General features: G+C 37.8%; 1 protein-coding gene across 9 annotated transcripts in view; it reads right to left on the bottom strand.

The window, feature by feature from the left end:
- Window positions 1-13,896, bottom strand: part of MPHOSPH9 (M-phase phosphoprotein 9) — a 59,035-nt gene extending 45,139 nt beyond the window's left edge. For 2 of the 9 annotated variants that reach the window (XM_035016869.1, XM_035016874.1), the window contains exons 1-5: window positions 11,192-11,638; window positions 8,110-8,263; window positions 2,519-2,608; window positions 1,795-2,315; window positions 772-895 (exon numbers count right to left, since the gene is read on the bottom strand). In XM_035016869.1, coding sequence (XP_034872760.1) covers window positions 772-895; window positions 1,795-2,315; window positions 2,519-2,608; window positions 8,110-8,263; window positions 11,192-11,298 — 996 coding nt within the window. In that variant the 5' untranslated portion in view covers window positions 11,299-11,638. Of the gene's footprint in view, window positions 1-771; window positions 896-1,794; window positions 2,316-2,518; window positions 2,609-8,109; window positions 8,264-11,191; window positions 11,639-12,718; window positions 13,143-13,819 lie in introns of those variants that run through there. The other 7 variants (XM_035016868.1, XM_035016867.1, XM_035016871.1 and 4 more) reach the window with 7 other exon arrangements.
- Between the last annotated feature and the right edge of the window lie 89 nt (window positions 13,897-13,985).

Here is a 13,985-nt window from a genome sequence, read left to right as displayed (position 1 = left end):
ATGCTAAACAATGTTACTCTACAATAATTTAAGCCAAAAGGGCTTCAAAGATGTTTAAAATTTACTGAATATCTGCAACTCTAACAAAAACAGCTGCTAGATTAGCAAAAGGGCCACACAGAATTTAAACATGTAATCTCTCACAATTTGGATTATAAATTCAGAGTTGTCTTGAAGCATTCACACATACAGTACTACTTCTTACAACTTAATAGTAATACAAATCATTTGAGGGCTTAAAAAAAAGTTAAATGGATTACTCTCTGGCTAAATGTAAACAGTTGCAGTACAAAGAGAATTAGGACCTTTACAACATGGTTTTCACTTTTATAGTACTTTATCCCTCATTAGTTTTGACTTCCAGACTACTAAAGAACCAATACTTAGAGCAAATCATTGTTTCCAATCCTCTGAGACTCGTAAAGGCTGATAGGTCAATGGAACAAATTAATACCACAAAGAAAGGGCAAAAAACTTATGTTGATGAGCATGTAGTAAACTCCACATAATTATCAGTAGCTGGGGCTCCTGGGTGGCTAGGTCATTAAGCGTCGGCCTTCGGCTCAGGTCATGATCCCAGGGTCCTGGGATCGAGCCCCACGTCAGGCTTTCTGCTCAGCGGGAAGCCTGCTTCTCCCTCTCCCACTCCCCCTGCTTGTGTTCCCTCTCTTGCTGTCTCTCTGTCTCACTATCAAAATAAATAAATAAAATCTTAAAAAAAAAAATTATCAGTAGCTGAGGCATGCCAGAGTAAAGTGACTTATCACCTACTTTCTCAACTGGTGACTTCTTGGCTTGCTCATTTCCTTGCATAGATTCTGAACACTCGTCTTCTGTAAGTGCTCTCTTTGGTTGGTTCTGCTTCAGCTTTTGTGCCCATGATGTTATAGATTTACTATGCAAAAAAGAGAAAACCAAAATTATTCTTTTTAGATGCTGTCCTTCACACATAAAACTAAACACTAGTGAATACTAGTCAGTGGAAAATGCTTTGAGTTGTTTTTCTAATAGCAGAGAAAAGACGTATTTTTATTGATTCACCTAAATTTCTTTTTACAGTTTTTCATTACCAAAGGTAAAGTGAACCAAAAAACTAACGGTGATTAGTAATACATATAGCTGTAGCCACAGAGTAGAACAAAACTGATCATAGTGGCCCATTCAAGTACTCAATATATCTCCACAGCAAAAGCTTCTTTATTTACGAGGACTAGTAATTATACTTATAGATACACAAGATCTGTGTTGCTATAGCTGAACACTTATTTTAGAGGATACATTTTAGAGATATAAAACTGAACATTTGGGATAAATGACATAATTTTAAATGATTATTTGCTTTACAAACATCCAGCCACAGTTGTCATTAAACTTACAAAAGTTCCTCTTATACACAAAAAGCATTAAATTGAATATACTCGTGTATGATGTTTGGTTTCAAATTATATGCACGTATGTGACAAAACTCTACTGTTGATACAGTCCTATACTCGAATTTTCAGCAAGTTTATAGTGACTGGAAAATATAAAAGGTATTTTTCTGGCAAGGCCTCCCACCTTAGGAGGTTACAGTAGTCTTACAACATTGCAAATGGGAAGAAAGTCACATGTTGGTAATATATCACATGCTTTATTTCCATTTGCCACAAGCAATAAATACAAGACTTTGGTAAAGCTGCTAAGTGTTCAAATACGTGTCATTTTATCATACTCAAAAAGGAGCTTGCTTTACTAGATTCTAAATGTAATAAACAAGCAAACCTCCCTTCAAATTATGGGAGAAATTCTACTTACCTGTTTGTTTTTCCACTGTATACTTCTGAAATCTTATTTTCGCCAAGAAAATGGTGTTCAAATTCACCAGGAAAAATGGAAATATCTTCCTTTACAGATGCGCAAAACTCTTCAGTGGTATGTATATGAAAACTCTTGTTTTTTACACCATCTACAAGTGACTCCGTCTGCCCCAAAGGCGCTCCAAACTGTCCTTCAGAAACTTCTGTGTGCTCCATGAACTCCTGAGGGTCCTTAGATTTGTAGGCATTTAATTCAGAGACACAAAAGGTACCATACCCACTGCTCACTGAGCTACTATCCACATTGCAGTCTGGTTGTGACGTGGACGTTTCTTGCTGCATTTCGGGTTCTGTAGACTTAGGATAACTGATAATAGGTTCATTTCTCTCACTGTTTTCAGAAAAAAAACCCATTTGACTTTCTGAAGATAACTGTTTGCTTAAAGAACTATCGGAGGAAGCCCAGGAAGTATTACTGGTCTGTAACTTGACTAAATTTTTTATCTCCTCCTGTATTCGCTGAAAATAAAGTTATAGATCTGGGTAAGAAAGTATACTAAACATTACACTTTCATAAATACTATGAAAATATTGCTTAAAAATATGAGCTATTACTCTAAAGAGAATCTGTTTTTAGTTCAAAAACCAAACTGATACGAAGTATTAACTGCTTCCTCTTGCAAATCTTATAAAGAAAAGAATCAAGATAACTAACAACTTACTTGAATTTGGTTGTGGAACTGTTCCTGCTGGGCAACTATCTGTTGTTGGCATTGTTTCTCCACCAAATTGAATAGTTGTAACCACCTGGTCTATTAAATTATAAAATATTTTAGTTAAAAATAATTTCTCATGTAATAGTCACAGAAAAATTCCTCCCGTGGGAAAGGACCTTTCTAAAATATAGTTTTAATGTGAAGTGAATACGCTGAATTAAATAGCTACAAAGCTATATTTAATGCAAAAATACAAAGGCACAGGCGTGGTCACCCCTTTTTCTCATGTAACCTGCAGTCTGGGTCAATTTGAAGGTCTGGGTAAATCTCGTTTTTCAAATGACATCTTAATTTGATGTCCTCTGCTATCATCAAGAATTGGCAGTTTATATTTGTCTTCAATTTTGCTTCCTTTCCTTGTAACAGCTAATGATTTTCTTAAACAATTCTTAGAAAAAAGAATCCCACGCCTTTAAACAAGAAATAATTTGGTATTGTGGGATTTAAACCCCTAATTTACTTGTTATTTAAGTTAAAAAAAAAAAAAGAACCTTTTTCAAATTAGATACTGAAGTGTTTGACAGCGCACTACAGCTGAGAGAGGAATGAAAACCCGTGGAACTGGCTTAGCCCTCCCTTCAGTCACTTTTAGGTCCTGATCCATCCTGACTCTCAAGAGGAGTCAGTACTTTTTTTTTTAAGGCCATCAGCAGACAAAGGAGTCAGTACTCTTATAACCAGACTACAAAACATGGCAGGAAAGGGGGCAGGGAGATGTCCAGAGGCTAAATTCAGTCTTAAGGCTGGTGTCCTTTCAGTAACAGACTCTATGCAATAATACACAATAAGCAGCTACCACGAAAAAGAGCTTCCCTTATAAACCATGCAATTATCTTTCCACTCCTGTATTCCTTACAGCGCCCTGAGTGATCCCGCCCATGCACACCTCCCAACTTCATCTCATCCGTCTCTACCCCTCACTCAGTGCACACCAGCCTCACTGGCCTCTACCTTTTCCCTGAGCATGCCAAAACTGTCTTCCACCTCAAAAGCTTTGTCCTCACTGTACCCTCTACCTGGAAAGTTCTCTCTCCAACTCTTATCATGGCTTCTGTCCCTTCTTGCAATTTCAGCTTAACTTCTCAAAGTTTCCCAAACCATCCCACAGTTGCTCTCTAAACGTCATCCTGTGTATTGACTTCATAGCCTTTACCACAATCAGAGAGCATCTCGTTTGTTCACTTTGTTAACCTGTCTCCAGCACCTGGGACACAGTGCCAAGAAAAGAGTGGGCACTCATATATAGTCTAAGTGGGTGTATAAAACTGTGAACTTCAGGGGCGCCTGGCTGGCTCAGTCAGTGGAACATGCAACTCTTGATCTTGGGGTCGTGAGCTTGAGCCCCATGTTGGGGGTAGAGTTTACTTAAAAAAAAAAAGTGAATTTCAAGCTGATTTTTTTTCTTGGTTAGACTACACAATCCAGAGGCCCTTCAGATTAAAGCCAATTCAATAACCATAACAGAGCAGAATTAAACTGAAAGCTACATAACAGTATTAAAGCAAAGGAAGTAAAAACTCTCAGGATTGGAAAAGGAAACCTTCAAATTGAAACAGAACAGTACTGATAGGAAGTATTGATTCTAAATCAACTAACTTCAGGATAAGGTAGGCTACAACAAATTCAGTTCCTTATCTTGTCAACTTATCTATAATATGAAGTATCTTAATCAAAACAAAAAAGAAATCAGGCATCAGTTTTCTTATTAAGTTATACTAACTTAAATACTTTAGAAGTTATTTTAACCTGATGAAGTTATTAGTCACACAGAACTAAATTACAACAATGATAGAATAACATACATAACAACAACAACAAAAAACCAAAAATGGGTTCATTATTATGTGACACACTTAATGTTAATCATATCCTTATTATCATTTTCTTATTTAAGATATGAATGAACAGAGCTTACTCAGGATATAAATTGGTGGAGATTTTGTTATGCCTAGTCGGATTTTATATTTTAATTTTCAATAAACATATTTAGGAACATTATAATGCAGCAAATATTATTCACATAATTATTAAGAACTATAATTTATTTCTAACTAAAATTATTTATATGACCTGCATTTTACATACTTTTGGAGGACTTGGGCATCTAATTAAAGCTTTCCCCTGCACACAGCTTTTGATGCTATTAGCTTGAAAGGGGTTTCTATAGTCTGACCTTGTAAATATCCCATTGGCTTTGACATCCTAGGCCTGATTCCCAGCTCTCCACTAACAACCTGTGTGGTGGTCCTCAACAAGTAAATTTCATTTGTGCTTCTTATGCATTTATAAAATGGGAAGAGCAACACCTCGTAGGTGGCTGGGAGGATTAAATTTTAAATTCAAATATGATGCATATGAAGCAGTAATCCCAATGGGGGGAACTACATTTTGAAAAACTGTGAGGTCATGGCTGTCACAAAGATAGCAAGGGCACTACCAGCACTCAGTGGGTCCAGGGAAACAAATCAAAGGATGGTCCCCAACAACGAAAAACTGTCCTGGGTCCATTTTATATTATTATAAAAATACCATATATTTTGCACAGCTTTCAAATCATCAAATGGTCCAGGAATCCAACTACAAAGATGTTAAGTTTCTTTCAGAACTCGGTCAGAAATTGGTCACCATTTCAGAAAATCATGTCACCAAACGCAGTGCTAGATCATCAGGACAACACAATTGTATCAGTCCATGTCTATAGCTGCTGCCTTCACAGGGAGTCTACATATCAACACCAGGCTTTTCTTCTAACGTGGATGCACCTGAGCAAATACCTGTTTTTGTATTATAAGTAACTTTTATTCCTCCTCTTTATCACAGTTAAGAGGATGATTGTTTTTATGGTAGGTACAGGCAGGATGTATCTGTGAATTTCATTTAAGTTGATGTTACTTTAAAAATTGTAAAATATAACTGTAAAATGTAAATTAGTAAATTAATTGTAAAATTATAAAATGAGAGCTTTAGGTCTAATAAGGTTGAGTGCCACTGACAAAAAGTATCTAGTATACTGCTTGGCAAACAGACACTCAATAAGTGGTACACTTACAATAACTATTATCACATAACCATTACTCTTACATAATCAGTAGCGCTAAATAGTTAAAATGCAAAAATAATGAATTAAGACAAATAAGCTAATAATGTGCTTTAAAAATTCACCATCCAGAAATATTAGCAACAGCAAGCATTTAAGAATGTATTAAAGTATTTCTATGTAAATGTGTTAAACTTTATTTTCCATGAATCAAAATACATAACCTTCTCAAGTTTAAGCAATGATAAACTTCAGAATTCCAGGAAAGAGGTTTTAGAAAGAAAGAAATCAGATCTCCAGAGCTCTGAGCTCCACGAAAGGTTTTACGTTTTGCTTTAATAACATAGATTAATCCCTTACAAATGGAAGAAATCAGACAAAGGTTAGTATTCCAAAGAGAGATGAAAACATGAAATTCAGGGAAAAGAGTCAGGAATAAGACTTGCACAATCCATACCCCTCCCATTCTTCTTGAAATGCTACACAGTAAAACAGAGGATTTTGTTTTTGTATGCTACAAAACACACTAATAAATTGGAGAGATTTTACTGAAATGACCAGAAGGATATTTCATATTCTGTCAAAGTAAGAAATATCTTAAACTATACACTGAACAATTACATGTCTACATTACCAAAAATTAAGTAGCCAATTAATATTAAACATAATGTTGTATCACAGATGAAGGAGAAAGGGTGTAAAGAAACTGGCTCAAATGTCAAGCTGGTTGGTATGCTAGCTTATAAAAATCTGTATCTTGGGCGCCTGGGTGGCTCAGTTGGTTAAGCGACTGCCTTCGGCTCAGGTCATGATCCTGGAGTCCCCGGATCAAGTCCCACATCGGGCTCCCTGCTCGGCAGGGAGTCTGCTTCTCCCTCTGACCCTCCTCCCGCTCATGCTCTCTGTCTCTCATTCTCTCTGTCTCAAATAAATAAATAAAATCTTTAAAAAAATAAATAAATAAAATAAATAAATAAATAAAAATCTGTATCTTAAATTCACAAATATATTCTGATTCTAAGATGCTGATTTCAAGTATTAAAAGTAACAATTTCTAGTTAAACATGAATTTGCCAGGAGAGCAATACCTTATTTTTTTTTAAAAGCATGCTAATTCAGGTACATAAGCTAATGGATAAGTATATTAAAGTAAACATTTCACAAAACATTCCATTTTTAATTGTCTCGTTTTACAGGTCTCTTGCATTAGCATATACTGATCATTATATGAAAAAATATAAAAATTGTAAAAATGTAAAACTCAATTTTCTTGGGCACCTGGGTGGCTTAGTTGGTTAAGCATCTGCCTTTGGCTCAGGTCATGATCCCGGGGGTCCTGGGATCGAATCCCATGTCAGGGCTCCCTGCTCAGTGGGGAGCCCGCTTCTCCCTCTCCCTCTGCCCCTCCCCCTGCTCGTGCTCTTTCTCTCTCAAATGAATAAATAAAATCTTAAAAATAAATAAAAATAAATACTCAATTTTCTTTCTTTTTTTTTTTTTTAAGATTTTATTTATTTATTCATGAGAGAGAGAGAGAAGCAGAGCGAGAAGCAGGCTCCCAAGGAGCAGGGAGCCCGATGCGGGACTCGATCCCAGGACCCTGAGATCATGACCTGAGCCAAAGGCAGACGCTTAATCATCTGAGCCACCCAGGCGCCCAAAACTCAATTTTCTTAAAGTCTGCAATAACAGTCATTTTTATAACTTCAATGATTATGGATAATGAATACAAAAAATTACTTAGGGGCGGCTGCTACTGAATCCTTAAAGCAGGTATTCTTTCATTCCACTTATACATTTTGAAAATAACACAAATAATGGTTTTAAAAGTATGATAAATATTTTTCAAAATTTAAGAAAAAATACATTTAATAAAATTTACTGTTCCCTAAAGAATTTAATAATAATAATGTTTTATACATTTTTATAAGGTACTACCAAATCTAGCCTTGGAAAAATCTAACTTGGGCATTATTCTGTGAAACAAAATTTACATATATGTATTCTTTTAACTGCTAAATTCTGTATCACAGTTTAACCTATGGACCAGAGAAACACAATTCTGAAAAATCAATATAATTCAATGTATCACAACTAAATGTGATAAGGCATTACAAATAGAAGTCTTAATTTATGAGTAGAGCGTTCAAAATATTTCAAAGAGGATTTAGGTTTTTCAAAATGATAATTCTGTTACTTAAAACATTAGAATTAGTAACAATATTAATAATTTTGGAACTCTCACTTCTCTGAACAAAGCTAGTATTTTAGTTGACATTTAAAATGTAAATTAGTGTCCAATCCCTAATATTTGTTCAAACATACTCTTGATCATCTTTTTCATATTTGTTCAATGTTGTTCCCCAATTACTGTATTTGGCCACTTTAGCAATAAGAATCATGCTCTTTAGGATATAAATTTCTAATAATTTAGAGTTTAGTAGAGGCACATTTACAAATATATTTTTTAAAATTCCACAAATAAAACAAAACTAGATACCTCACAGTTTTTCCAAAGTTCCGAATCAGTCCTTCCACTGTTTTGTAGCTCTTGCATTAAAGAGGTTAGGACTTCAACTGTACCTTGAATTACAGATGGTCTGGTCTTCCCTGAGAAAGAGGATACCCCATTTGTACTAAGGTGGGGACTACTTCTGTTGAAACATAAATAATTCAAATGGTTTTCTTCATTCTACCAAAGTGTTGAATAATTCAGCAGTTCAAGTTTAGCAGAGCAGTACAAAACCACTGATATTTAATCCTTCTTAATGGCACCTCGTTTGTTGAAAATCTGATCACGTTTGTCCACAAAAGGAAAATAGCAGTAAAAAGACAGCCCTTATTTTTTTAAAGAACCCAACAGAAAGACCTTCTCCAGAAGCTGGAGCACGCTCCAAAGCACCAGCAGAAAATAAAAGTTTCTGCTATACGATAAGAAAAAGGTCCAGCTTCTCCAATCTAAATCATTCCAGAGGATTATTTTGCTCTACTGTCCTTTTTTTGTAGTGGGGTTTCTTTCTCCACTGCCCAGAGTTGCAGTCAAGTCTTGTTAATTGGATCCCCCTAATTTGGTGTGATAAGCTGATGCTTATCTTTACACTATCTTTGAATAAAAGTTGTGCCAAGCAAATTAGCAGCAAATATTCAGGACTTATTTAGACTACTCATTGTGTAAAATAGCACTGATTCTTTCCAGGAGGACTGCTTTCCCAAACTTGAGAGGAAGTTATTTCAGATTTGCTTTATAAAAACACAAAGCATAATTAAGGACAATAAACTCTGTTCAAATTCCAGTCTAAGAGGTCATTTTCATTTATTTATTGATACCCTACATTGTTTCACAAAGAGTTCATTAAAAAAAAAAAACAACACTGATGAAAGTAACAGAAAAACAGTAACAAGTAGAATCAGAGAAAGATTAATAAAAACTCAAGGGAAAGAAGAACATACATGTTGTCCATAAGGGGTTACACATTTGTGTAATAAGTCTAAATCTGACCGATTTCACTGCCAGTCACAATGAAAAGGGAGACAAGTTCAGTTACATAATCTTCATTAGAAGGGCACATTTAGGGGGTGCAAGGCTGGCTCAGTCAGTGGAGCATGTGACTCTTGATCTTGGGGTGGTGAGTTCGAGCCCCACGTTGGAGGTAGAGATTGCATTTTAAAAATTTAAATAAATAAACAAATTTTTAAAATAAATCTTAAAAAAATAAAAAGGGAGGGCATATTTAGGTTTCCCCAGGCAAATTATGTTCTAAAAGGGACTTCTTCAAAGGGGCCACCAAGTGATACAGGAAACAAACTTTCAGTGCGTGGGTACAAATTACAAAGGCAGGCACCTCTCCTGGACCATTTCCCACACACATTCCCCCCTTTCACCTTGCTTTCTCATTTTATATGTTCCTGTAAGCTGCCTTAAATTCCTCCTGAGGAGGGCAGAGAATGAACAAACTTCTTAAAGAATTAATGAATTTATTTATTTTACACAATCTCTTCAAGATCTATTATTATACACAATTTTTTCAAGATCTATTGTGTTTAAAGACCTTTGACCCTTTACCAGTAGGACCCAGACTGCTGTATTTTTGCTTCCTTGTACCTGCTTATTATAGCTGGTCTCCTCTCTAATGGGCTTTGCCTCTTTGCTGTTTTTAAGCTACGAGAAATTTAGAAATCAAATAATCACGTTTGTCAGATCATGTACAAAATGAGAGCAAACAGGCTCTGATTAAAAACAAAACAAAGGGGTGCCTGGGTGGCTCAGTCATTAAGCGTCTGCCTTCGGCTCAGGTCATGGTCCCAGGGTCCTGGGATCGAGCCCCACATCGGGCTCCCTGCTCGGCGGGAAGCCTGCTTCTCCCTCTCCCACTCCCCCTGCTTGTGTTCCCTCTCTCGCTGTGTCTCTCTCTGTCAAATAAATAAATAAATAATCTTTAAAATATATATACATTAAAAAACAAACAAACAAATAAATAAATAAAAACAAACACCGGAGTTTAAAAAGAAAATGCATAAAATGCATTGTTGGAGAATATCTATTTTTGTCCACTCAGGGTCTGTTTTTTTGCTTACTTCCTAGTATTCAACTTTAATTCCTACTTCCCAGATTGCTGAGGTAGTTCTGAAATATTAAACATTATTTGTACTGTTCATTTAAAAATGTAGAAACAATATTTAGGCAACTAAATTTTAAAGACATGCTTGTAATCTACCAGAAATTTTAAAAAGTGTAAAGAGGGAGTGCCTGGATGGCTCAGTCAGTTAAGCGTCTACTTTCGGCTCAGGTCATGATTGAAGGTTCCTGGGATTGAGTCCTGCCTGCATGGGGTTCCCTGCTCAGCTGGGAGTCGGCTTCTCTCTCTCCCTCTGCCCCTTCCCCCTGCTCATATTTGCTCTCTCTCTCAAATAAAAAAACAAAATCTTTTTTAAAAAATGATGCTTTGGGGAACATGGGTGGCTCAGTCGGTTAAGCGTCTGCCTTCAGCGCAGGTCGTGATCTCAGGGTCCTGGGATAGAGCCCCACATCAGGCTCCCTGGGAGCCTGCTTCTCCCTCTCCCCCTGCTTGCACTCTCTTTCTCTCTCTCTCGAATAAATAATAAAATCTTAAAAAAAAAAAAAAAAAAGAAAACAAGTTCTTTTTCACAATGATCCCCATGCAAAAGTACATTATCTGTGGGAGAAATGAAAAACAGGGAAAGGCTGAAACTATTCTTTTTTTTTTAAGATTTTATTCATTTATTCGAGAGAGAGAGCGCATATGCGAGAGAAAGCACAAGTGGGGAGCGGGGAGAAGGAGAAGCAGGCTCCCCACTGAGCAGGGAGCCCGACGCGGGGCTCAATCCCAGGACCCCGGGATCATGACCTGAGCAGAAGGCAGACACTTAACCTACTGAGCCACCCAGGTGCCTCCCCCTTGAAACTATTCTTAACTAGTCCCAGAACAGCTCCTGTTTGAGGGCTGTCATCGTTATTTAAATAGAACAAATAATTATCACACTACTTGGATAAACTACACAAGTAAGCTTATTTTGATTTGTTGTTACATTTAAAAAAAAAAATCTATCTATCCCATTCTTACCTATTAGTATTTAAGTTCAGTCCAAAAGAATGGGGAGAATTTTTTATATCAGATTCTACAGAAGATGAAGTTTTTCGTAAGGGTTTCACCAAATCAATATCTTCCATAGTGTACAGAAATTGTTATACTCTCTTATTTGAGAATGTAGGTTCTTTCAATGTTTGAAGAAACTGAATCCGAGTCATCTTCAGATGCTTCATCGTCTACAGGCATTTTCAGATGCTAACATTCAGAACTGTGAAATATCCTAAGCTCCCAAGAGAGTCTGCAAATGAATGGAGGAAAAAATACTATAAAAAGCCACTAAACCTAGCAACTGTCTTTTCACTACTTTGGAAACCTTGATCCTTTTAAACAAATCTACATTAAGAACAGCAACATTATTTACAATAGTCAAAATGCAGAAACAACCCAAGTGTCCATCAACTGATGAATAGATAAATGTGAAATATACATATAATGGAATATTTCTCAGCCATAAAAAGGTACAAAATACTGATACATACTACAATGTGGATAAACACTGAATTATTATGTTTAAGTAAAAGCTCAGCAAAAGATCACCTAGTGTATGATTCCATTTATGTGAAAAATGTAGAAGAGCAAATCTCTTGAGACACAAAGTAGATTTATGGTTGCCAGAAGTTGGGGGAAGGAGAAAATGGCAGTGACCAAAAAGGGATATGGAGTGTCTTTTTGGGGTTAATTGTTGAATTACAAAGTGGTGATGGCTGCACAACCCATATGTGAATATACTAAAAACCTATGAATTGTATACTTTAAAAGGATGCATTTTATGTTATGTGAATTTTATCTCAAAAAATCTACAATAAGAGTGATTTGCAAAAGTAGCATCATCTTTTCCAGGTAGTATTTCAGAATTTTATGTGTTTAATTATTAGGATTCTAGACACAATTCTACTATGTAACAATTGGAATACTAAATGCTTTGTTCATTTGTTTAATAAGTTCTACCAAGGATCCATACTTGTTGATTTATACCTCGAATAGATAAATTGGAACTACTTAGTATTTAATTTGGTATTAAACATAGCAAATTAAATGGTTGTTTTCTCCATTAGCTGGAACGTAGGGGTGGAAGAAATGCATTTTGCACTATCATAGCCTTTACTACTCTATGCATATATGACTTGTTTAAAAATAAACTATTTGCCGGGTCAAATAAAAACTAAAAACTAAAAATAACCGCTTAACTGATGCAGGTTAACTGATGCTAGGTGTACAGAGACAAATTGGCTATAACAAATCAAACACCATGCTTCCTTCTTAGGGAATTCATGTATTTTTTTTTTTTTAAGTGAAGAAGCAAGAGAAAAAGAAAAAAAAATCTATGCTGCTTAAAAGATACAAACTTTAGGGAGTGCGAAGAGATCTATTCTGATTCCACTAGGTTCCCACTTCCTAGGCCTGGTTTAGAAAGCACAACCTTAAAAAACAGCAGCTCTTAGAGGAACCATTTCCTTCAGGGGGGAAGGTTTTGTCAAAGCCCAGGGTCACAGGACCTACCTAAATGGATTTCTCCCCAGGGGCTCAGCCCATAGCCAACGACAAATGTGGTATTGAAAAAGTCTGGGGCTGCACCTTCCAAGTGGCAACGAAAATAGCTGGATTCAAATCACCCTGCTCTTCTCCGGGGAAACACAAACTCTCCACGGACGTGGATCTGCAATCCCATCTATTATTCCCCCCCGCCGAGGTAATCCGGATGCAGAACATGCAGATGGAAAAACCACCTGAGAGGCAAAGATGCTTCTCCAGTGGAGGGGTGGGGGGTGAGGGGAGGGAACGAAGGAAGGGGGCAGAAACCCCCGACCTAAATGCAAAATTAAAAACAAACACACACACACACATACACACACAATATAAAACAAAACTCGATGGACAATGGATATAAGCACAGAGCCATTTTTATATTTCCCGGTAACGAAATGTCACGCTCTTTGTCCCCACGACACCTAGTAAAAAAGAAAAAGGGGGAGGGAAGGTCGCTGGAGGGGAAAAAAAAAAAAAAAAAAGACCAGATCGGGGTCTGCTGATACTGTAAAAGTTAACCCGGCGCTGCGCTTTGCCGGGAGCCCGAGGGCGTAAGGAAGAGAGGACCGCAGAGGTTTTGAGGCCAGATCCCGACATCCTCGCCCTCGCAGCCAGACCTCAATTGCTGGTGGTGGCTCTCGGGTCAGAGGCGAGGGAGAACCACCGAATGCAGCCGCCTAAACTGGAGGCAGCAAAGAGGCGAAAGGAAAAGCCGCCGTTCCAACAACTACAATCGTGATTCCCAAAGTAAAGCAAGGAAGACCGTCAAAAAAAAAAAAAAAGAAGAGAAGAAGAAAAATCCCACAAGCCCCCCGCCCCTGGGGAAGAGGCGCTCTGCGATTGGGCCGCGCGGGTGTCACTCAAGGGCACTGAGGCTAGAAAAGGCACACGGCCACTGGCGAAGCCCCCACACACCGGAGGGATGCGGTGGGGGGCGGGGTGCGTCGTCTGGTCGTCGTCCTCCCCGCCCTAAATCCATCAGCACCCCGGGGGTTCTGCTAAGGCCGTGTCTTCCAAGCCTCGTCCCCTTGCCCCCCGCGGCCGACAGCTCCACGCAGGCCGGCGACCGCTTACCTGGCCGCTGCTCCCACAGCCGATGTCAGGGTCGGGCGAGCGGCCTCTCGCGACCGTTAAACTCGAGGGAGCGTGCGCGCGCCCGGCACCTTGCCTGCGATTGGCTGTTTGAAAGGGGGCGGAGACGGCCGAACCGCGACGCGCGTGTCGGCCGCCCCTTTCCCTT

Source organism: Mirounga leonina, unplaced genomic scaffold (genome assembly GCF_011800145.1).
Source record: "Mirounga leonina isolate KUSES-001 unplaced genomic scaffold, KU_Mleo_1.0 Mir_171, whole genome shotgun sequence".
Lineage (NCBI taxonomy): Eukaryota > Metazoa > Chordata > Mammalia > Carnivora > Phocidae > Mirounga > Mirounga leonina.
This window is presented reverse-complemented; position numbering and strand designations above follow the sequence as displayed.